The 23,508-nt window shown below is 31.1% G+C and overlaps 1 protein-coding gene across 1 annotated transcript; it reads right to left on the reverse strand.

Annotated features, from left to right (window-relative positions):
* Positions 1–5,131: 5,131 nt before the first annotated feature.
* Positions 5,132–11,521, reverse strand: LOC107898990 (RNA polymerase II C-terminal domain phosphatase-like 3). The gene is made up of 12 exons (XM_016824579.2): positions 10,403–11,521; positions 10,187–10,310; positions 10,013–10,068; positions 9,866–9,926; positions 8,347–9,771; positions 7,460–8,077; positions 7,227–7,373; positions 6,874–7,142; positions 6,678–6,789; positions 6,347–6,604; positions 6,001–6,047; positions 5,132–5,903 (listed from the first exon to the last, which is right to left on the reverse strand). The coding sequence occupies exons 1-12, from the start codon at positions 11,038–11,040 to the stop codon at positions 5,840–5,842; spliced, it is 3,819 nt and encodes a 1,272-aa protein (XP_016680068.2). The 5' UTR covers positions 11,041–11,521; the 3' UTR covers positions 5,132–5,839.
* Positions 11,522–23,508: the final 11,987 nt, after the last annotated feature.

Here is a 23,508-nt window from a genome sequence, read left to right on the forward strand (position 1 = left end):
AGTTACCTTTTAGAATTCAAAAATAAAAAGATTTACCCTATCACTTCAAAATAAAATGATACAAGATTTGTCTTCAAATATTAATCTAGATCAATTTAAATTATTAATGTATAATGATAAATTTAGCTTATGATGTTTACCTATTTCCTTTTTTTTTCATTTTGGTTCTAATTATTTTCTTTATCACTTTGGCCATCAACCTTCAAATTTTAATCAAAATGCTCTGCTTTAGATGTAAAAGTTGACTGAAATGTTAAAATTTTAATGGCACTTACATAGATAATTTTTTGAAAAATGTTAATTTTTTATTATTTTCTTTTGAATTTTTATTAAGTACATGTGAATTGTCACATGAGTAGTCACGTTAGTGACTTTAAAATTTTTATAGTCCAATCAATTTTTCCATCTAAAAGAAACAAATTAACTAAAATTTGAAGATTAAGGGACTAAAATGATCAAATAAGTAAGTGTTAAAAACTAAATTTTTCACTATACCGATGAAACACATGGAATGTAAAGGCTTTGAAAAGGAACTATAACAAGCTATAATTATGATAAGTTTTTGTATCAAAGTAAATATTATTAAAAGCTTTCCTAGTTGAAGTATTGTGAAGATGGGACATAGACAATGCTTGGAGGCTACTACATGTCGGCCTTCTTACTTGTCAAGTAAACGACTGGTGTTATAGGTCGAAATATATGCAATACGTGGGATGGTAGGTAGATGCTTGTTTGGGGAAAACAAGTTGGTCAAATATGGTTTGTATTATAACTTCATTTGGAAACGTGACTTAAGTGTCAGAGAAAATTTTTTAAATTGCAATCGTGTAACTAGTCTTTTTGAATTTCATTTGAATGGGTTTTAGATGAAAAGTATATTTAGATAAAGGGATTTATGGCTAAATGATCCACAACAAAAAGATTCATCACTCGAAATTATTTAAGAAACATATCGTAAATGTTTAAGTTTAGATTAACCAAAAAAAAAAAACACCTTTGGCTAAAGCAAGATGAATTTAGGAGAAATTGGTTCTCTAAATTTAAATTCATGGGGCTAACTGGGCTTAACTTTTTTGTTGGGGGAGTTGATTGACCGTGTCTCTTTGGGATTATCATGTGGCATATCTAGAAGAATCAAAACTTGTTTGTTTTTCAAGGCACTTCGTGTAGTGTTGATGAGATAATTAAAATTTCCTACAACTAGATGAAGCAGTATTCCTCAGTTTCAAGGATCTCACCTTATGAATCACGAAGTTATCTTTCTAATTGGCCTACAACTAGCAACTGGGTGTGTTTGAATACTGATGGTTTGGTTTGGTTGGACAAGGGCTTTGCAGTTGATGGAGGTTGTGTGAGGGATCATAAGGGTGAGTGGATCATTGGGTTTGCTAGATATTTGGGTAACTGTACAATGTTGGAATCGGAGCTTTGGGGGATCTTGGATTGGTTGAACCTTATTTTGGATAGGCGCTTCGAGAATATTCTTATCCAAACAGATAGTATTGAAACTATTAACTCAATCATGGAAGGTACTTCGGGAAACTCTAATTCTACCATAGTCAAGAGAATTCATCAGACTCTAAAAAGGGTGAAACAATGGGAAGTTCAGCATATTCCCAAAGGAGACAACTTAATTGCTAATAGTCTGGCCAAGACAGTTCGTACTAGAAAATTAGGTTTAAAACTGTTTGAGGACTCTCATTGAGAGTCTAGTTTATTTATTTTGTATCTTTCTTTCTTTCAAAAAAAAGTTCATGCAACATGCTGATTGTCAAGTGAAAGGATCACTTATGCAAATAGAGCAGTAATTAAAAGATTTGTTCGAGGTCTCTCTTGATTTTACAATATTTTGGGTGATGCTTAGATCTCATTTATAACATGCATGCTTAAGGTCACCAAGCTTAAATTAAATCTTTGCCATCAAGGCCTTGAGATTCGATTAACCATAACTTTATTCATCAAATGATCAAATTCAAAGAAAGCTAAACCTAAATTCCTCACTTCTTGTCCAAATAGTTAGCATTTGACTTAAATCTAGTTCCTGTGAAGTGAAAAGAGTATCACACAAGCTCAAATATCATTTTTATTAAGGTTATAGTGCAAATCTATCACTTTAGTAGAGTGAATATTGAAATTTATCATTATATTTTATTTTTATTGGTAATTTGCTATTATATTTTAAAAATATAAGCAAATTTACAGCTCAACTTTAATTTTTTAAAATAAAATTTGCCATTTAATATTGATTTCGATGGTTTGAAAACAAAATATAACCAAAAAAAAATAATTTAAATATTTTATTTTAATAGTTAACAATAAATTAATTTATAAAAAAACTATAAATTAACTTCGAATTTTCATTTAATGGAAGACTTGAAAAATTAAAATATAAAAAGGAAAACTAATTTTATTTTTATAAATGAGAGTTTTTATTCATATTTAAAATTATATTAATTAAATTTTCATTTTTCATTATTAAAAAATATTTAAAATATTTTTATTGAATTTGTCCTCAAGTTATTTAAAATTAAAAATTGAATGGTAAAATTTAATAAAAAATCAAACTTAAGTTTCAAATTTCAATCAAGCAGGTAAAATTCAATATAGAGTCAAAGAGAGGTAAATTTAACTTTAATTCAAAACTACAATGGAAAAATATCAATAAAACTAAATTATAGTGGAAATTTTTAATTTTTACTTAAATATATAGACAAATTTACGCATTAGCTCTTTTTAAATATTTTATAATTTATATAAATAATTTTTTTATTTTTTTTACAAATATATACATTCATTATATTCAAATAAATAAACTAAATATTTTAAAAGGCAAATGTTTAATGAATAGGCGAAATGAAATTTTTACCCTTGGTCTAGTAAAACGCACTTAACCTTCTGCTTAATAAGGTGTTGGAATTTATAGGTAGAAATTTAAGTAACAAGAGATGAATAGACATCATATTCATAAAAGATCATATTTAATGTGATTCATCTTTTGCCTACACTCATGATCTTAAAATGGATAAACATCACTATCTCCTAACTTTTCTACACATAAATCACTATATATCCCTCCTAATCAAAACATTTTATAAGCATTACATCTTCTAAATGCTATATCTTAGTCTGCATTTTACTTTAACACCACTAAATTTTATTCACTAAGATTCCTACCTATTAAAAATATCTATTTTATTAAATAAATTTAACTATCTATTAAACTTGGGGTAATAGAACTACACGAGAATCATGCTCAAATACTAGCAATCAAAATTTGGGTCAATATCTAACCATCTCCACTTGGACTCAAATTCCATCAAAGCATAGTTGGCCTTCCATCTTTAACATCAATTCACTTATATAGATAAAAAAAAATCATTAAAGCACCACTAGATCAATTAAGATTTGCAACAAATCTTCTCTCACATGTCCACAACGTTACACCCACATTAACTTGTAATTTTTGCACAACTAAAACTATACACCTTCCCCACAACCATGCGTGTGTTTTGCACTGATAAAGTTACAAACTTCCTTGCACAGATTCTTTAAGAATTACATCTATCATCTATTTTTTTTAATTCTAAAAGCTAATCTCTAATCTCTATTCATGAGAACTATCATTTGATCACTGATAAATCTTTTTTATTATGATTTCATCTTTATTAATATCAAGTAAACTTGACTATAAAAGTAATCCTAATTACACTAGAACCTTAATTAAATATTATCAATTAGAATTCAAGTCAATATCTAACATAGGTGCCCCATTAGAAAAGCAGTTTGAAATCAAATGTGCTAAGTAGATTCCCAACTAGGAATAGCAATGGGGTGTTACAGGACAGGAATCCTTAACCAATAAAATTAGACTAAAATCCTAATTAACTATTACCATTTAGAATTTTGATCAATATCTAACATAAGTGTCCATTGAAAAAGTAGTTTGACTGGAATATGCTAAGTACATTCCCAACTAGGAACGGCAATTGAGTGTCGCACGGCGAGGATTACCTCGTCCACCCCTACATGTTTGTATGAATGTTAAAACATCAACATCCATGGATATCAATTATATTCATAATCCCTCTACACTGCTCCACATCGCTCCACCACTTTTCTTTCACTAATGATTTTTCAATTTAATATTGTAAAAATATATATTTATAGTTTATTGGCAAACAAACGTTCAATGTATATAATTCTTTAAACAGATGTATAATATATATTATTTAAAAGGTTCAAAAGGGACCAAACCAAGAAAAACCTCTCCATTAACGTAATACCCGCAAAACATAAAAAAAGGGGGGGGGGAGCTTAAATGCCTCCGTGAAATCTTAAAAAACGTTTCACTTATTGATTTTAAACCATTTTTATTTTTTATCTTAATCATTTCTACTTCTATATTTTAGGCTACTAAATCGATAGTAACTTATAATAAATATTAAAATATTTCTAACTTTTACTTTATTTATTTGATGTTTAAAATATTGAATGTTAAAGATTTACAATTTTAAATTTTCTATATAAATATAAAAACATATTTGTACGTGTATATAATAAAGATTTTATTAAAATCCTTTAAAAAAAGCTTTCTATAAAAAATATATATCTGAAAATTAGTAAAAAATACAGAATCAAAATCTCCCATACAGTAAAAACTTGACTGAATGGGTGTGTGTTTTACTCTGAAATTTTTTCTATCGTTTTCCAATTTTCAAGAAGCAAACACGCTGTAAAACCGTGCAAAAAGTAAGACGGACAAGCAAAAAACACAAGAATCTCTTGCATTTTACGTAGTTGACCAGTTTAGTAGTGGTCCTAAAGATTATTTTTGTGCGGAATCTCTCCTACGTCATAGCCACACGTATGTGGCAGGGCCGTAGACAAGGCAAAATCTTAGTTATCAAGCATAGGCCCTGAGAAGCACATTTGACTTCCACTACTTGGTCCTTTCCTTCATTCCTTCTTTTCGTATTGTCCGTTTTTATTTTATTTCTAGTTATACCTTCCACACCCTCAAAACCATAACCTTCTCCAACTAATTCGGAACTACACAATTATAGCCCTTTCTGAATCCCACACCCAGGACTTCACGGTCCACCAAAATTAACAACCACAAAACAAATAATAATGAATAATAATAAATAATATATTACATTTTAGAGTTAAAAACACTATCTCTTGAGATTCTTATGTTTCAATGCTAGACAGTACAGCCCCTAAATCCCACGCCGCACCTCACCCCAACCTATTCGGTTGGCTACCATCTGCTCAATCACCCCAACCTATTTGGTTGGCTACCATCAAGCTCTCCTCTCTTGACATTCCTTTCATTTCTAATCATCTTTGATTTCATTTTACTTTTTAACACTCACTCCTTTCAACTATTTTTTTTCCCTTCAATTAATTGCATTTCATTTTTACAAAATTAGGCATTTGGCAGTTCATTAGTACCGCAAGAGAGTTGAGCATTAATGAAAGCTCCCCTTTTAACCATGCTCAACCAGGTCATCTTTTCAAATCCTAAAAAGCCATCATTAAGGGAATTTGCAGCTCTAAGGGCAGAAAAAAATTTCTATGCACTCTGTCAAAATCAAACCGGTTCATGTAACTCCTTTCATCAGGTTGGCAATCGAAGGGGGAAAGTCTGCAATTGCCAACCAAAGAGAGTGGACAATGTGTTAAAAAGTGAAAATCACGGGGGGTGCTCTCCATCCCAACGTCAACCAACCCCAAAAAATACCTGACGGTTTTCCATCTCCCACTTTCTTGTATTTGACTCTTGATTTTTATCAGGTATTAGTTTTATCAGGAAAATGATTAGGGAGGTGGTGATTATTTATGGTTTAATGGCAAAGTCATGCTCATTTGCCCTCCTATAGAGCAGTGCTGATGCTTCCACCCTGTATTTTTTATTTAAAGGGAAAAAAAAGGTGTCAAGTCTAAAAATGCTAATAATTGCCATTATACAAGTAAATTAACAAGTATAAACAATCTCACCAGCCCGGGTGAACAACAAATTTTCCAGTAGATTGAGCCCAATTCACCTGTTAAAAACAAAATCATGAATCAGATTTGCTTAAAGCTACATGATCACAACTGAAACAAAGAGCTCAGATTTCCCATGCTATAGTCAATGAATCCAACAAGAAAAAAGTTTGTTTGCAGAAAAATCTTAAGGCAAGAAGCATTTACAAATAATTGTCTAGCAGAAAATACAAATGAAAATTAAGCAACTCGGATTCTGATAAGGTTGACTACAATTCTCTTGAACAATGCCACCACGAAAAACTACTATATTTAAGCAATTAAACTTAGAAAAAACAGAATACACAAGTGTCAGTACCTTGTCTGTTCCGAGAGAGTTAGCCACCACATGTGTAACATGCTCATCTATCTGATTTGTGCACACAGCCCCAAATTGCTCCGCTGTCTGCCACAGTGGATGTAGGTGAGGATTGGCTTCACCTACAGGAAACACCCTGCTAAATACTATACGACAACCAGACAAAATCTTCCTTTGTTCTGTTGCTAGGATATTTCTAACATCCAGATCATCTAAATTCTGATGTGAAAAGAAATTCTGGTGTATTCTCTCAATAACCTATTTCAACAAAAATAGCGGTCAGACATTAATTTTTCATAAATGACTATATGAAGCAAAACAGTCTTCTCACCGCCAAAGAAGAAGCCAAAGTCCCATCTTCAGGTCGCTCATCATGGTCTATCTCAAGAAGAGATGGACCTAAAAGACCAAATTGGCGCCTACTACAAGGAAAATAAGTATACCTGTGCAAATCATGATGGAAGGGCACAAGATCAACACGGTGGCATGGATCAAAGTACTTGTAAGTTTAAGCAAGACATGCATACCTCTCTACAACAATCAAGTTAAGTTTATTATGAGGCCAGACTCTCACAGAGTCATCAATGATAACCACAGATGATTCCATACCCAGAACCCCTTCAAGATCCTTACTCCGGGGAACCCTCTCATCACCATCAAAGGGATCACCATCATCACCCCTAGAAATAACTCGTCCAGCAAACAAAACCCCTTTTGGGTCAAGCACTTTTGCCATCTCCGTAGCATAAAGTTTGTTGCCCATCGTATAAAGATGCAGCTCATACAACTTACTAGCCTGAAATAGTAAGAGAGAATCAGTGTCAATTAAAAATCAGGTCCTAGGGAGTAGTAGAGCCAAGGAAGAACTCAAATGACTTGCCTTCTCTAAGAAATTCCAGATTCCAGGTCGCAATTTGGTCCACATTCCCATATGGTGAAAGCGGAAAAGATGTCTCTGTGGTTTTTCACGATCCTGTTCCTCTTTCTTTCTTAAGATTTCTTCATGTACTGGGTCTACTTCAATAAACTGAGAAGACAAAAGTTAAATGGCTTGAATAAGAAAACCAGAATTTTTTTGAGAGAACTGCTAAGACTTTATTTACAACAACTCACTTTGGCTGAATTAAGAAGTGTATGATCCAGATCCAGGACAAGACAGAGTTTGCGAGCAGCAAACATTTTCTTTTGCTCTTCTATCCTCCTTGCCCTTTCTCTCTGGATAGCTGCCTTTTGCCGGTCATCATATTTTTCAAAGAGATGTTCGACATCTCCCCATGCATTCTGTGAAGGAGGAGGACATGTTACACCTGCTTCAGGCGCTGTACCAGTCCCAGTCTGCTGATCCTCAGAATTAGAACCTTTTGTGTTCTTATCCGTGGTTTCAGACTTCACTTGTATTGGTTGGGAGACTAAATTCTGGGACACTGCTGGCAGACCGGCAAATGATTGCGGACCAGACATCATGCCAGCAATATTTTTTAGACTTTGGGTAAATTGCTGGGCAATATCTGGGGGTGGAACAAACTGACATTGTATTGGCTTAGCTTCTATCTGATTCTCAAGCTGTTTTTGGGCATTCATATTATCCTTGCTTCCCTGGGTACTTGATGCAGGGGAGGTCCCATTAGTTTTTAATTGATCAGGTCCTACACTACCGCTCTTTTGAAGCACGTTGCCATGGAGAACACGGCGGGGATCACGAGGTTTCATGCGAATTTTGCAAGACTCATCCTGGAAAGTCATCAATTGAACATCAGGACCAAAAATGAGATATGTGAATAAATATTATTTTTCATGCGTTCAACTAAAGGCAAGTTAATTGTATTTATCTTCATCTGCTTGAAACCTAGAAATGGTATGAAGAGAGACTTGCCAAAGAGGCCGATGCTTAAAACAGGTACAACTTTGCACATTTTTACCATTTCATTTTATATGTGTGTATGTATGTGCACTTAAAAATATGTATATATTTATGTGTAAATATAAAATGAGGTACTCACCAAAGGAGGACCCTGAAGATTTCCTGCAGGTTTTGACAAAGTACCAGATGAGCTTGAGGGAACAACGTTAACAGAGGGTGAGGGAATAACATTTGCTGGGGGAATGACTCCCAGAACTGGATTTGAGCTTGGCTGATACAATGTATTTTTTAGAGGATCAGGAGTTTTCTGCTGGGATTCAGATGGTAATCTCTGCTGTTGTCCCATCTTAAGTATATTTATCAGCATGGTAGGATTTACTGCAATATCTTTCAACAAAGCAGGCAAGGAAGGGTTACTCATGCCTGTCAGTGGCACCTGCTCATTTTTGTTGACAATCGTATTGGCTTTTCCACTTAGAGTACTTGAACAAGTTACTCCATGTTCCATTTTCCAGGAATTGGAATCCAAAGTCTCCATGGTTTGGTTTCTGTTTGTTATCTGAGACTCACAATTATCAGTGTCCTCTAACCACCCACCATTTCCAGACACAGCTTGAACATCCCTAACCCCAAGATTTTCCAACTCGTTCTTCTGTCTTTTGGGTGCAGGACCATCTAAAACAGGTTCTTCCGTGCTCTTTTTCTTTCTTGGATCCATTATTCCACTAACAGGTGGCACTTTAGATGCATTATGCAAGGGCCGTTGGTTTAGATCCAAAGCACTCACATTAGAGTTGGCAAACCGAAGTCTAGGGTCTCTGCTTTTTGCTGAAGCTTTTGACAGTATATTAGATGCAGAACTCACAGTCACAGGTGTGGCATTTTGAGTTGTAAACTGTCCCTGCATGCTGGAAGTCGAACTGGCACTGTCAATATGAGGTGCCGAGGAAACAATTGGATGCCCCATAACAGGCAGATTTGGTTTAAAATTACCAATGCTGGAGGAACTAGAAACCTCCCCACCAGTATCACAACCCTCATCACCGGATTCTTCAGAAGGGGTTGGGCTAGGAAGTCTATCACTTGAAAAGAAAGAACCTCGACCAAATTTTCTTTGATAGCTGGAAAAGGCTTTGAGGGCATCCGTTTCATAAGGATGCATTTTATTATGTTCTTCATCAGGCAAACCCTTAGCCATCATAAATCCAGATCTAACCATACCATCTCCAGTAGTCAATGGCCTGAGTACAGGTAAACATGGTGTTGTTTCTCGAGTAGGTGAAGGAAGGCTGTCTGCATCATGATCCTTGTGAAGGTCTAGCAGGGGTAGTGAAAGACCTTTGTTCCTAAAATTAGGTATTCCAGGCTTTAAAGCTTCTGTTAACATATTTGGCATATTATGAATTTCGGAATCAACAGATAAAGGCAACTTATTTGTGACGGTCAAATCATGACCAACATTTTCAGCTAAAGCATCAGGATCCTTCTTATTAACAATCTTAATCTCTTTCTCTGAGTCAATTGCTCTAGCAGGGGAATTTAGCGATAGCAGCATCACCTCTATCTGTAAAGACAGACAACTGTGTTTAAGCTTGCCATAAACACAACAATCTTACAAAGCTAATAGTTTATAAACTAGTAAGTCATGAACAACACACCTCTTTCATCTTGTCAAGAGGAAACAGAGGAGGATCAAAACCCTTTACGACAGAAAGTAGCCTGTTCCCAAAATGCAAAAGAAGGAGATAACTAAGCAATTTGATTTGATAAAAGAACAGAGAAAAGCTATTAAAACCAATAAATACCTTGATAAAATGGACACATTCTGCTCCTTCAAATTACATTTTAGAGCAACGAATGCCTGCAATGAAAATAAATCAGACTCCGCAACATTTGCAATCAGCATTTCATAAATTAACAAAAGTTTTTATACAACCGTCAGAGCAGAACTATTAAAAAATAACTCCTGGATGTCTTACAGAATTAACTGCTCCAAATGCCAGTTCAATAAGGGTGTCCTTTGTGGGAACACCATATTCAAATACCAATCCTCGCAAGCTCTCCAAAGCATTCTGCAGTCTGGAACAAACTACTTCGAACGATCTACAAAAAGAAAAAATGCAATCATTCAACATGAGTCATCTTACTCGCTAAGATTAAGTAATAAGGTAGTCCTTTCAATGCAGTATTCATACTTCTCTGCTTCAATCACAGTAATCCCTTCCAGTACTCCCCGAATCAGGTTAACTCGCTTTTCCAACTCATCCGAGATACCAACATTACCATCCTCACTACTCAAAACCCTTTCTTTCACTGGTTCTGAATCCAAATCAATCTCCCCCTCCTCCAACTCCCCTTCTTCTTTGTCAAGATTCACAATCTTGTCTTCCTCCATCTCGTCCCCAGTATCATCGTCAATCACGACTCTATCAGCTGAATTTCCGCTATAGCCCTTCTCCTCTTTGCTATTTACAGAAGCCACCGAAGACGAGGGTGACGATCGCTTGGAGTTGTTGTTCTCGTCTTGTTGTGGTTGTTGTTCAAGCTCCTTAACAAAAATATCATTGAGAGGTTTGTTCTGAACTGCTTGTGCCCAAGCAAAATTATACAAACCCGAAGCATACCCTCGAATAACCGAAGGGTATTTGCACAGATCCTGCATTGTCCAAACTCTAGAATTCGAATTCGCTTCCCCTCCTTTCGACGATTTCGATTCCTTCAAAATCTTAACCTCTTGCTTGTTAAAATCTTCCTCACTGATCTCCTCTATCGAAGCCGAATCCGAAATTTCACCTTCTTCAACATCCTCCAATTTGATTTCATCTTTTCCCATCTGACCTAGGGTTTCCCTTTTTCTTTTCTTTTAATTTACTCCAATCAATCCGATTAGACCCAAAACCAAACATATATTTATAAAACCAGTTCCTCTTTTCCAATAAAAAAAAAGAAATAAATCGATGCCAAATCCCTAGCTCGTCAAAAGAAAACCAAAAATCGACGAAATTTTCTTCACTAGATCTATCGCAATTTCTGGCTAGAAACAGAAAATCAAAAAGAAAATCTCGCACGCAATTGGTTTAGAGTAAATGCTTTAACGCCGATAGATTAAGGTCAGGTTCCCAGACCAAATTAAATTGAAATTTTCTCTTAATTTTCTCAAAGATTTGAACTCAGATCTGGCGATGATCGTTTTGAGGGTTTTAAGATGGTGGCGACAAATGTTATAAGGAAGATGGGGAATCTAGGACACGCAAGAAGTTTAAATCTGGACCATACACGTCAGCATCTATAAAACCTAAAAGAAAAGTTGTTCCTTGGTGAGCGCTAGCGTGATTAACTTGGAATAGTTAAGCGTAGTGGAGACCGGCTATGACTAATGGGTCTTTCTACTCAATTTAGTTGAGATAAAAATATTAAATTTGACAGGTTAAGTCCCTATATTTTTTATAAATTTAGAATTTAGTTCTTATATTTTAATTTTTAAGAATTTAGTTCTTTTACTCCTCATATTTTAAAATTCAAGTTCAATGGTTAAAACTGTTAAAATTATTTTGTTAAATTTAGGTTTATTACAACGTAATATTTTTAGTTACATTGCTACCAAGTGATTATGTATTTATATTTCAAATTGTCATGCGAACGAATTTAACAGTCTTAACAATTTGATCTAAATTTTGAAATTTAAAAAATAGAGAGACTAAGTTCCTAAAAATAAAAGTACATGGACTAAATTCTAAAAGTTGTAAAGAGTACAGGGACTTATGGCATATTTTAACCAATTTGAACTTTAAAATAGGTTGAAAACAATTTTTTTTTTTGAAATCTTTACTAACTTTAAACTCTTGATTAAATTGGTGTTTCAAGTTAATCAAACACCAACTGTGTTAAAGAAACTAGAGAATAAGTTGTATTATTATGAGAGTATTTTTTGAATAAGTTATATTATTATGAAGTTTTTTTTATTTTTTTTATTTTTTAATAAAATCAATAAAAAAACCCACATAAGTGAAATTTGAACTCATGACAAGCACATTTATAACAAAAGCTTTATTTTAATTTTGACATTATTTTAATATTTTTACACAAACTTTTTCACACGCGTCATTATATCTTTACTAGTTTTAAACTCTTGATAGAGTTGGAGGTTATTTATACATGTACACATGTATGTTATATTTATGTCTATATTATTAAAAGTTTAACTGATATATTAACTAATATATGCACATATAAAGTGAAATTTATTAAATTCAATTCATCGAAGCTACTAGTTTCCAATTTTAGAAAACTCAATTAACTTGCAATAAATTTTTGGATGGGATCCATGTATTTTTGGGTTGAGATATATTCTAACCGATGTTATGGCAGTTTTAGTGAAAACTGCGTGAGCAAAAAATTTTGGACAAGATTATTATGGGAATTACGAATTTGGGGGTTTAATTTATATTTAAATCGTATTGGGTTCGATTTTAAGACATAATTTTGACTATATATAAGCATAATAATGTATTTATTAGGTTTTTATATTTTTTGTATTTATTTATTCCAAATTTTAGGATATTTTAAAGTATTTTTAGTTGTTTAAAAGTGTGTTTTTTAGTCAACAAAAAATTTAGTGTGTTTTTTAGTCAAACAAAAAAAATTAGTTAACTAGATTTACTTCTTGTTCGAATTAATTAGAGTTTAATTGTACTTAGAAGTTTTATTTTGATGTAATTAACTAGCCTATATAAAGTCATCTTCATTATTCATTAAGTATGACATTTTCTATTATTTTATTAATAAAAGTACTCTTTAGAGTATTTTATTTTGCAATATTAAATTCTTGTTTTTTTTTCAGAAGAATCTTTTTACTTAATCTTGTTCAATATTTTGGGAGAAGTTCTTCAAACATAAGGTTGCCAACGGTTCATTCTTGAAGGGTCAATCAGAACCATTGATTGAGTTTTTCAGGAAATCTTTCTTGAAGTGTTTAATCATACATTTACCCTTCTATTCATATCTACTGGTTTATCTATTCCATCTTCCACCTTTTACTTTTCGATTTCTTCATTATCTTTACTATTTAAATTCGTTTAATTCACATTGTTTGTTGTTTTCGTGTTCTTACTATTAGATCTGGTGCCCTAAGTGTAGTATTTTCGTCTTAATACACTTCTAATTTTTTTGAATAAATTGGTTAATAAAAAATTTAATTGATTATATTAATATACTTTGTATAATTATCCTCATATGGTTTTTACACACAAAGAAAAATATAAGTAAATGTTGCTCACCGATTGTCTAATGTTTAAACTAATACTAAGCGGTATTACATGGTCAGATCGTAATACAAAAAGACAACTTATGTTAGTAGACGAGCCTAAACATGCCCTTAGTCTAATAAAAAATGAGCAAACTGATTGAAAGACTAATATGTCGTCTATTAAGTCCAATTTGGGAGATACTTTGTCTTAGGCATCAGAGCGGATGACTTCTAGAAGATAAAGATATAGATGTGACTAACTAGACTGACAGTATATCAGACTGGACCCAAGAAGAATAGATCCTGAATTTGTTTATGGATTTATTCACTTGTGACGTTCATAGTGTGTCATACCTAAATCCTGATTATATGACGGACTATGTATGCGTGACTCGTATATTTTGGTGTAAGTAAAAACTTGAGCTCAAATAGATAAGGAACCGAAAGCCGATACGTTGGTATACGACTTCTACAGTATGTAGCTTCATTCACAACAGTGGAATTCATAACCTAAGACATGGGTAAATGATATCTTCTCATTGGTATGACATGTTTGATGAAAAGTAAACATGGCTACGGGTCGTTTGTCTTTATGATGAATGACTTGATTACTATTTGATAGTAATTGACTTTTCATGAAGGAAGATGTAATAATTACCATGAGATAAAATAAGATCATATTGAGAGAACAAATATTATCCCAAAGAGATTAAAGATATCCTATGAGGGTAACACACTTATGACAAGGTCATTAGATGAGTACTGATCGAATTGCTTTCGTGATGCTATGTTGTTAGAGAGAGCTCAGTCATGATACTATAGTGGAATGATTTTGTAACTAAATGAGTTTATAATTAATAGGAAAAAATCTAGAACTTAATTATAAATATTCGAGCCTCAATTGCATATGTCCAATCGGTCTCTTCGTTAGCTTGTTGAAACTAGAAATGAATTGCATGTTAGATCAAATGAGAAATGAATAGAAATATAGAAACGAGAAACATTTGGAAATGAGATGTGGTTTTCTCCCGAATGGAAATGAAAATGGAGAAGTGTAAACATTTGAAAATGAATGTGTTTTCTTCAAAATGAAAATGAAAATGACTTGAAAATGAATTTATATTTTTCAAACTAAATAAAGTTCAAAAATGGAAATAAATCATTTAGTCATAGTGAACTGTTGAATGTAGAAATATTTAATATATTTTTATCATAGATTCTTTTACGATAAAGTTGTCATGATTTTAATAAAATTATAATTGGGTTGAGAAGATTATTTAATTGGAAAAATATTAATGTGTTTTTGGGAAATAGAAAAACAAATATCGGGTTGGATCAAATTATAAAGTATTGAGTTAAAAGTTAATGAAGTACTTGTAATTGGATTCAATATGAAGAGACGCAAAAGCCTTTCATGTTAATGAAGGGGACGACAAACCCTAGTATTATTAACTAGGGTTACCACCCCATATACTCCTAGATAGACTAGGAGTTCATTTTTCTAATTGAAATAAACTTCTACAATTCAACAAGAGCTAGAAGGGTTCTACCTCCTCTCCCTAAAAATAGATGGCACCAGTAGGACTATTTACAAAACTTTAAGATATTGTTACTCTGCTCGAAAATGGAGAGAATTAATTCTCAACTATTGAATCTATTTTCTAGATTAACAATTCTATCGGTTTCTATTCGAGAAGAGATTTTTTGTTTTCACACTTAAACAAAGAAAATTATTTCTAGTTCTATGTTTTTATTTGAATCTGTCGAGCCCATACTCGAAGCAGTTCGTGGTATGAGAATAGCAAATAAGGTCGTTTGGTTGAAAGCTGAGAATGACAAGGATCCATCTATCTGAAAACACATGTACGAATTTGGTTTTGGGTTTATTGCTATAAATATCACAAATCGGCTTGGTTTTCAAAAATTTTATTTTTCACTGTGCAAGAAAATCATTTCCGAACTGGATTTTTTCTAACACTTAGGTATCAAGAAAACATCTTCGTAAGCTTAAAAACTCGACTTACTTGTAGTCCAAGACACTAGGATTCAGTTTAGAGCCATTGAGTAGAATCAAGTCTTGTCATTCGAAACAACTTCGAATCATTTTAGGACTTTTGAGACCTTGTGTAGATGTTGCCTTCATATCATTGACTAAGTTGATGTCACCTATCAATCAAGTTCTAACTCGATTTTACCATTTCTTTTACCCAAATCTTATTCGTCATCAATTTTCTATAAATTTGCTACATAAACTTTTCACTAATTGGACCAATTTGAGATATATAATTAAGACTCAAATAATTTATAATTAAGTTTTGATTCTTCGTCTAGTAATTACAACATTATTTGATTATGGAGTCGTTTCATTAAAGTAACATGATTAAATTCTCTTTTATTATATATAGTTACGAAAGTAACTTTATAGATGATTGTCTAATGACCTTGTCATAAGTGTGTTACCTACATAAGATATCTCTCATCTCTTTGGGTTAAATTTGTTCACCCAATATGATCTATTTTTATCTCATGGCAATCATTACGTCTTTCTTCATGAAAAATTAAATTACTAACAATTAGTAATTAAATCATTCGTCTTAGACCAATGATTTGTAGTTGCGTTATTTTTTAATTTATCATGAATGTTAATGAGAGGATACCATTTACCCTTAATTGAGCTAAAAATTCCACTATTGTAAATGAAGTTATGTCATACAGAAGTCGTATACCAAACATACCAGCTTTCAGCTATTTAATTATTTGAACTCAGACTTTTAATGCATAAAAGTATATGAGTCACACATACATAGTCAGTCATTTACTCAAGATTGAGGTAAATCGCACTATGGACATCACAAATGAATTATCCATAAACAAAACTAAGATGAATTAAACTTGGGGTCCTGTTCAATGTACTGTCAATCCAGAAAGTCACATCTTTATCTTTTGAGAGTCAATCACTCCGATACCTAAGATAAGACATCTTCTCAATTGGACTTGATAGACAACATAATAATCCTTTAACTAATTTGCTTAATTTTGATTTATCATACTATAGACCTTTTAGATTACCTACTAATACAAGTTGGCTTCTTGCATTATGTTTCGACCACATAATGCAACTTAGTATTGGTAAACATTATGTAATATGTGAGACAACATTTGTTTATATTTTGCTTTCTGTGACAAAACCATTGAGGACAAATACAAATGCTATTAATTTGAATAATTGAATTTTATTAAATCAATTTGCTCGAAAAATTGAAAGTACAAATGACGAACAAACTACACTCAGGGCACTAGATCCTAACAAAGAGCTAAAAAATATACCATATGACATGCCAATTATACCCAAGAACTATCCAAATTCGTTTATGAGCCACTATCATCTTAATCATTCATTCGTACCAAAGGTCAAATGTGCAGCAATATATACCTCAAGATACTTAACAACAAACAATAACCAATTAACACATACCACCACAATATTTATGTTTCATCATCAATTCAAATTCACATAACATTCTTACAAACAACAATTTAGAATAATAATAGCAAGAAATCAGTTTAAAACAATTCAATTTAATGTATAACATAAGATAATCTAATATTTGAGTTGCACAAATAAATAAAAAAACTATTCAAGCTTCCAGAACCTTCTCTTTGCCCTTTTCCTTCAAGCAATCACTACACGAATTTAAGGTTTTAGCGGCATTTTTAGTGGCGTTTCGACAGAAAACGCCACAAGTATTATACATTAGTGGCGTTTATGAGAAAAACGCCACAAAAGGTCAAGCATTAGCGGCACTATGAGAAAAACACCGTAAAGTATCATTTTATTTTAAACAAAACGGCGTCGTTTTGTTCTACTCAGTTTTATCCCCAACTCATTTCCACGAAATTCCTTATTTTTTTCCCCTAAAATTTTCCCCAAATCCTTAAATTTATTCCCCAAATCAAAATACCCAAATCTTTCCCTAATCATCCGCTGCATCGCCATCGACTGTCCCCTCTACTGCATCGCCGTCGACTGTCCCTTTTGCTGCATAGCCGTTGACATTTCTCTGCCACAACCAATCGGTAAGTTGAGCGTTTTATCTCATTTCTGATTTTGATGGGAAAAATGAATGATAAGTAAGTTTTATTTCATTACTCATCTCATTTGTTCTTGCATTTAGAAGTCCTTTATTTTTTTGATTTTGTCTCTATTAGCTCAATTTTTATTATTTCATTTAACAATTATTTTTATTATTTCATTTAACAAAATCATGTCCCTATCAAAACTCGGATATATTATGTTACATAATCATACCTTTAAAAAAATGGTCAAGTAGTTATTTTATTGAAATAATAATTTTCTGTGTTTGATGATTTTGAGATTTTGGATGATATATTAATGGTTACAATTGTGTGGTAAAATTTTCAAAAAGATATGTCTATATATACAAACATGTACCACTAATAGTATCCATATATCTTGTTTGTTTTATATATTTCAAAACTTAGAATTGAGTTAACAAGAAAGATGATGATTAGTATTAGTGAAGAAGGTGTTGAACAATAAACAAACTAAAGATAACTCAAAGATCAAAAGTCTAAGAATTGAGAGAAAAAATCCGAAACTATGAATCGTTGCCTTATTACTTATTTGTTTAATTAATCTTTGCTCAGGTACATGAGTTGTACCAGTAAGCTATGAATTTAATTATATGTTTTAGGTGAAATTCCAATAAATATTACAAACATAACTTCTCTTGAATTCATTTATTTTTCTAATAACAACTTAACATATAAATATGATTTTCTACTTTCAATTGTTATATACTTTTAATTAGTGTACAATTTTTTTAATTTCTTAATATAATACTTTTGACTTAAACAACCATAGATCGTTATCTTGCCAATGGATGTATTATCCAAACTTTATGGCTTAAACATGATTTGTCTTATACCATTTCCTTACAATCAAAATATTAACCCAACTTTATGGAAAAAAAACTAGCTTCCTCTCCCTTTTTAAGTTTGTGCTGCTGTTTGTAATTTTTGGATTATTTATTTGTAAATTTTGATTAGTTTAATTATATGTTTCAGGTGAAATTCCTTCCGTTATTGAAAAATTGACTTCTCTCCAAACATTTTCTCTTACCAATAACAAGTTAACAGGTATAATTTCATCTTTCTTATCTTTTATTTTTTCTATTAAATTTATGCATTCCGTAATTAAAATAAAAGTTATTCAAGTTTACGTTGAAAAATAATTGTAGTAGTTTCCTTTTAATAGATCAAAATCTTAGAGTCTTTCTTATGCATCTAGAAAATGCAAGATGTTGTGAAGTAAATTAATCTATCATTTTATTGGCTCGCTTCAATAAATATCTTAAAAAACTAAAAAAAAATCATGTTATACATTACATGTGATAATTAAATGATAACAAATTAATTCAACTATTCATTAATGATTAAATTAATAAATAATTAGCTTTTTTTTTAGAAATGCAATAAGGTGGCATGATTTGATTGAAAAAGGCCTATGCTAATGTGATGTAATTGTTTTATGCAATACTATCTCTATAATTTATTACATTGTTATGTTGAATCTGTTTTTATTAAGTTGTGGCCTTAATTATAAGTGCTACTATTGACCAAATCTTTCATTTTACACTTTCATTTTGTGTTGTGTAAGATTGTGGTTAGAGTGCAATTGGAGGTGCTCATAGGCTTGCATCTATCCTATTTAATTTTTTACAACAAAATTAGGTCAGGTCAGACCATTATAAAGTTGAAAAAACTAGAGTCAATTCCAACCCATGAACACTTTTAAGCGCAATACTTGCATACAATTTTCTACTTAAATTGTGAGTCGTGAGATGTTGTGCCTAGATCCTTAGATAAAAACTTTAAAATATTGAATATTGATTAAAAATGATTAAATTCAGTTATTCCTCTCCTTTTGGTTTGCCTTATACCCACACTAAACTTTACGATAGAAATCTTGACTTTTGATCCATCATTTTTCTTTGGTTCTGATATTTGTTCATCCATAACTATTGTTTGTTCTTGACTTGAATTAATCAAAGTGATGATTTTGTTTGTGTTAGATGATTTTGAGATTTTGGGTGATATATTGATGGTGACCATTGTGTGCTAAAATTTTTACCTACCGAAACTCGGATATGCTTTTAAGTTATTAGGGGCTTCCCATGTATAAATATTTGCTTTACAATGGTGTTTAGTCCATATCAGTGTAGACAATCATTTTCCCTTGTTGACTAAGGCTAGTATAGTTGAGTTTTTACATCAACAAGTTCTTGATATAGAGCACGGTTTTGCAGGGCAGTTACTAAGCTCCAAATTATCTATTTCTTTCTCTTTTTTGGTCAGACCGTATTAAGCAAGCCAAAGTTTGTAAAGGTAATAGTAGTGAATTTCACCCTTATATTTAAAACTGTTGCTTTCTCTTCGCTCCAAATTATCTATTTCTTTCTCTTTTTTGGTCAGATGTATTAAGCAGGCCAAAGTTTGTAAAGGTAATAGCAATGAATTTCACCATTATATTTAAAACTGTTGCTTTCTCTTCGCTTGGTATTTAATGCTTGGAAATATTGCGATATGCTAAATACCCCACATTTTATCTGGTAGATACTTTGAGAATGGAGTTGAATTTAAATAGGCTGTTTAGTTGTAAATAGAGTTGAGAATGGAGCATGCTATTGTCTTTCTCTGGATATGCTACTTGCAAACTGTTAAAGCCTTTGTTGTCCTATATTTAAAGCCTTTATTCTCATATGTTGTTTGCAAACTATTTGCTTAAATGTGTAACCTGTATGCTCGTGGAGTATGTATGTGATCTCTTTTGCTCCTTAGGTATTAAATCGATTTTGGTTTCATAATGCTCCATAGTGTTGATTATTAGGAAAGTTTGGTTGAATATTCATTCCTTTTTTGCAATCAATTTGAAAGGGTTTTTTTCTTTCCATTTCAGTCTATAAATTTTCAAGTTTATTACTGTACATATTTTGTGACATTTAAATTAATTCTTACATTTTAATTATTAATTTAACTCAATAATTAGGGTTTAGCATTAGTTGCACTAAAACTTGATTGTAATTGAATAAATTTGTTTTGTTTAGTTCGATTAATTATCTAAGTAAATTCATTTATTTAATTATGTGTTTTTAAAAAGGTTAATTTAGTTCAATTTATTAAGTTTTGATATTAAGCGAAACCATTTATTTAGTTATACATTTTCAGAAGCTTAATTTAGTTTGATTTATTAAAATTTGATATTAAGTAAAAACGTTTGTTCAATTCTGAATTTTTAAAAAGGTTAATTTAGTTCAACTTATTGAGTTTTGATATTAAGTGGAACCATTTATTCTGTTATACAAAGTAAAACCGCTTGTTCATTTATGCCTTTTTTAAACCGCTTGTTCAATTATGCGTTTTTATTTATTTAGTTTTTATTATATATGTATTTCAGAAACATTATAATTTATTTTGCACTTATCACGTATTTTTTAAATATGGTTAATTTTAGTATTGAAAAAATAAACAAAATGAAAAGAAGTAAACAAAAGAAATAACAAATCTTTAATATCTTTAATAAATAAAATAAAATAATCAATTTAAATAATCAATGTTGATATTTCACATGGGAATGGATATTCAAATTTTATATTTTACATGGTCATGATTTAAGTCCTTAGTTCATTTAAGTAACTTCATTATAATATCTTATTTTATTGATATCTTTATATTTAATCCAATTTTTATTATTTATTTTAATTCTGATTCTAAAATTTTATTTTTATTTTAAAATTTAAGATAACTTGAGTTCTTACTTTTAGATTTTATTTGTGTTATTAATTTATTATTTCAAATTCTAAATTTAAATCCACTAATTTTTATATTTAGTTTTAAAGTTAAAATTTTCATAGAAATTTTAATTTAAATAATATTTTTTTATTTATCCTTAAAAGAATATAACTTAAAGTTTAAATTTCAAAAATAAAATAAAATAAAATATTTATCATAGAAATAAATATTATTTAATTAAAATAATTTTTTAAAGGAAAATAATATTTATCTTAATGTTAAAATTATTTTAATATTTTCATAAATATTTTCATAAAAATAAATTGATCGGTTTTAATGTGTAGTATAAAGTTAAAAAGTTCATGGAAATTTAATTTAAATATTAACTCAAAATAGATGAAAATTAACAAATATTAACTTTATTAACATATAATTATTAATTTGTTAATTTTTGTCTTTTTAAGTATAGTAAACATAAAGGTGATAAAAAACACAAATTTATAAATTAAAAGGGTATAATTAAGGGTTAAAATTTAAAGTTAAAATTTAAAGATGATAATCATAACTTACATAAACATTTAAAGGAAAAAAACTTTGGATCATAACTTAACTTACATAATACATAAATATATATCATACCATAAATTACATAACTTACATAAATATATATCATATCATAACTTACATAGCTTACATAATACATAAATATATATCATATCATAACTTACATAACTTACATAAATATATATCATATCATAACTTACATAAAACTTTGGATCAAAATATATAAAAATCACAAAAATTTGGGCAACACTATTGTTTTTCCCTACTCTTAATTATACTTATAAATAAACAACTTACCTGAATTAGTTTACACCCATTAGATACTTGATACTTGATATGTATTATCTATTTTAGTACAATGACATGATTTAAATCAATTTAGAACACTTAAGTAACCATAATTTATTATCAAACTTTAGACTTCAAGAACTACAAAATGGATAAGAGTTGGATGAATTTGTCAAGGGTAAGCAACGACTATCGAAATGAAGTAAAAACTTTTCTAAATTTTGCATTTCAAAATGCAAGCCAAGAGACTATGATTCTTTGCTCGTGTAAAAAGTGTGGCAACATCAATTGGCATATTCGTGAAGTTGTCTACGAACATTTAATTGTTGATGGCTTTATTCGGGGGTATAAAAAATAGATTTTTCATGGAGAGTGTACACCTCGTAGAACCTCTTCAACGATTAATCTGGCTTATCCTCATAATGCTTACCATCATTCTGTTAGAGAAGATGACATGAAAGGTATGTGTCAGGATGTATTTAATATGCGCAGTCATGGTTTGCAATCGTTTCCACCTGAAATTATTGCATCCAATGATTGTGATATTGGTGGAAATGCTTTTACCGAAACGGGAGAAAGTGTACCTGATGAAGAGTCAAACGGAGAAGCGGCGAAGTTCTACAAGTTACTTAATGAAATGAATGAATAACTTTATGAGGGATCAAAATTTTCAAAACTTTCATTCTGTATTCGTCTTTTTCACTTAAAATGTTTAGGAGGGTGGACTGAAAACACTTTGACACTGTTGTTTATATTTTCGTGTGCAAAAATCCCTTATTCATGCAAAGATATAAAGAAACTGATAAAAGATTTAGGCCTTGGGTATGAAAAAATTCATAGTTGCCCAAATGACTTTATGTTGTATTGGGGTGATACGAAAAACCAATAGTCTTGTCATGTTTGCAGTAAATCTCGTTGGATGAATAGGAATATAGAAGATGTAAATGAGGATGAAGGTGAGGCATAGTCAAGAAAGAAGCCAATAAAGATTTTGTGATTCCACTAATACCAAGGCTTCAACGGCTTTTCATGTTGTCAAAGACAACTGAGTCTATGAGGTGCATCATGATCAACGAATCGATGATGGATTATTAAGGCATCCTGTAGATTCTTTAGCTTGGAAATCATTTGATAGTAAATTTCCAAGCTTTGCAAACGATCCTCGGAATGTGAGGCTTGGGCTAGCATTTGATGGATTTAATCCTTTTAAAATCATGAGTACTTCATACAGTTCTTGGCCTGTACTGCTTGTTTCTTACAATTTGCCTCTGTGGATTTGCATGAAGCAATCTTCTTTTATCTTATCTATGATTATTCCTGGAGATAAAGGTCTCGAGAATGATATTGACATTTATATGCAGCCACTTATTGAAGAGTTGAAAAGTTATGGAT

Source organism: Gossypium hirsutum, chromosome D04 (assembly GCF_007990345.1).
Source record: "Gossypium hirsutum isolate 1008001.06 chromosome D04, Gossypium_hirsutum_v2.1, whole genome shotgun sequence".
Lineage (NCBI taxonomy): Eukaryota > Viridiplantae > Streptophyta > Magnoliopsida > Malvales > Malvaceae > Gossypium > Gossypium hirsutum.

Excerpts from the sequence above, each read along its gene's own strand:
- LOC107898990 (XM_016824579.2), bottom strand. The coding sequence starts at position 11,040 with ATGGGAAAAGATGAAATCAAATTGGAGGATGTTGAAGAAGGTGAAATT. Across the intron at positions 9,772-9,865 it reads CTCTTGACAAGATGAAAGAG|ATAGAGGTGATGCTGCTATC; the intron begins GTGTGTTGTTCA and ends CTGTCTTTACAG. Across the intron at positions 6,605-6,677 it reads CTTTGGCTTCTTCTTTGGCG|GTTATTGAGAGAATACACCA; the intron begins GTGAGAAGACTG and ends TTGTTGAAATAG.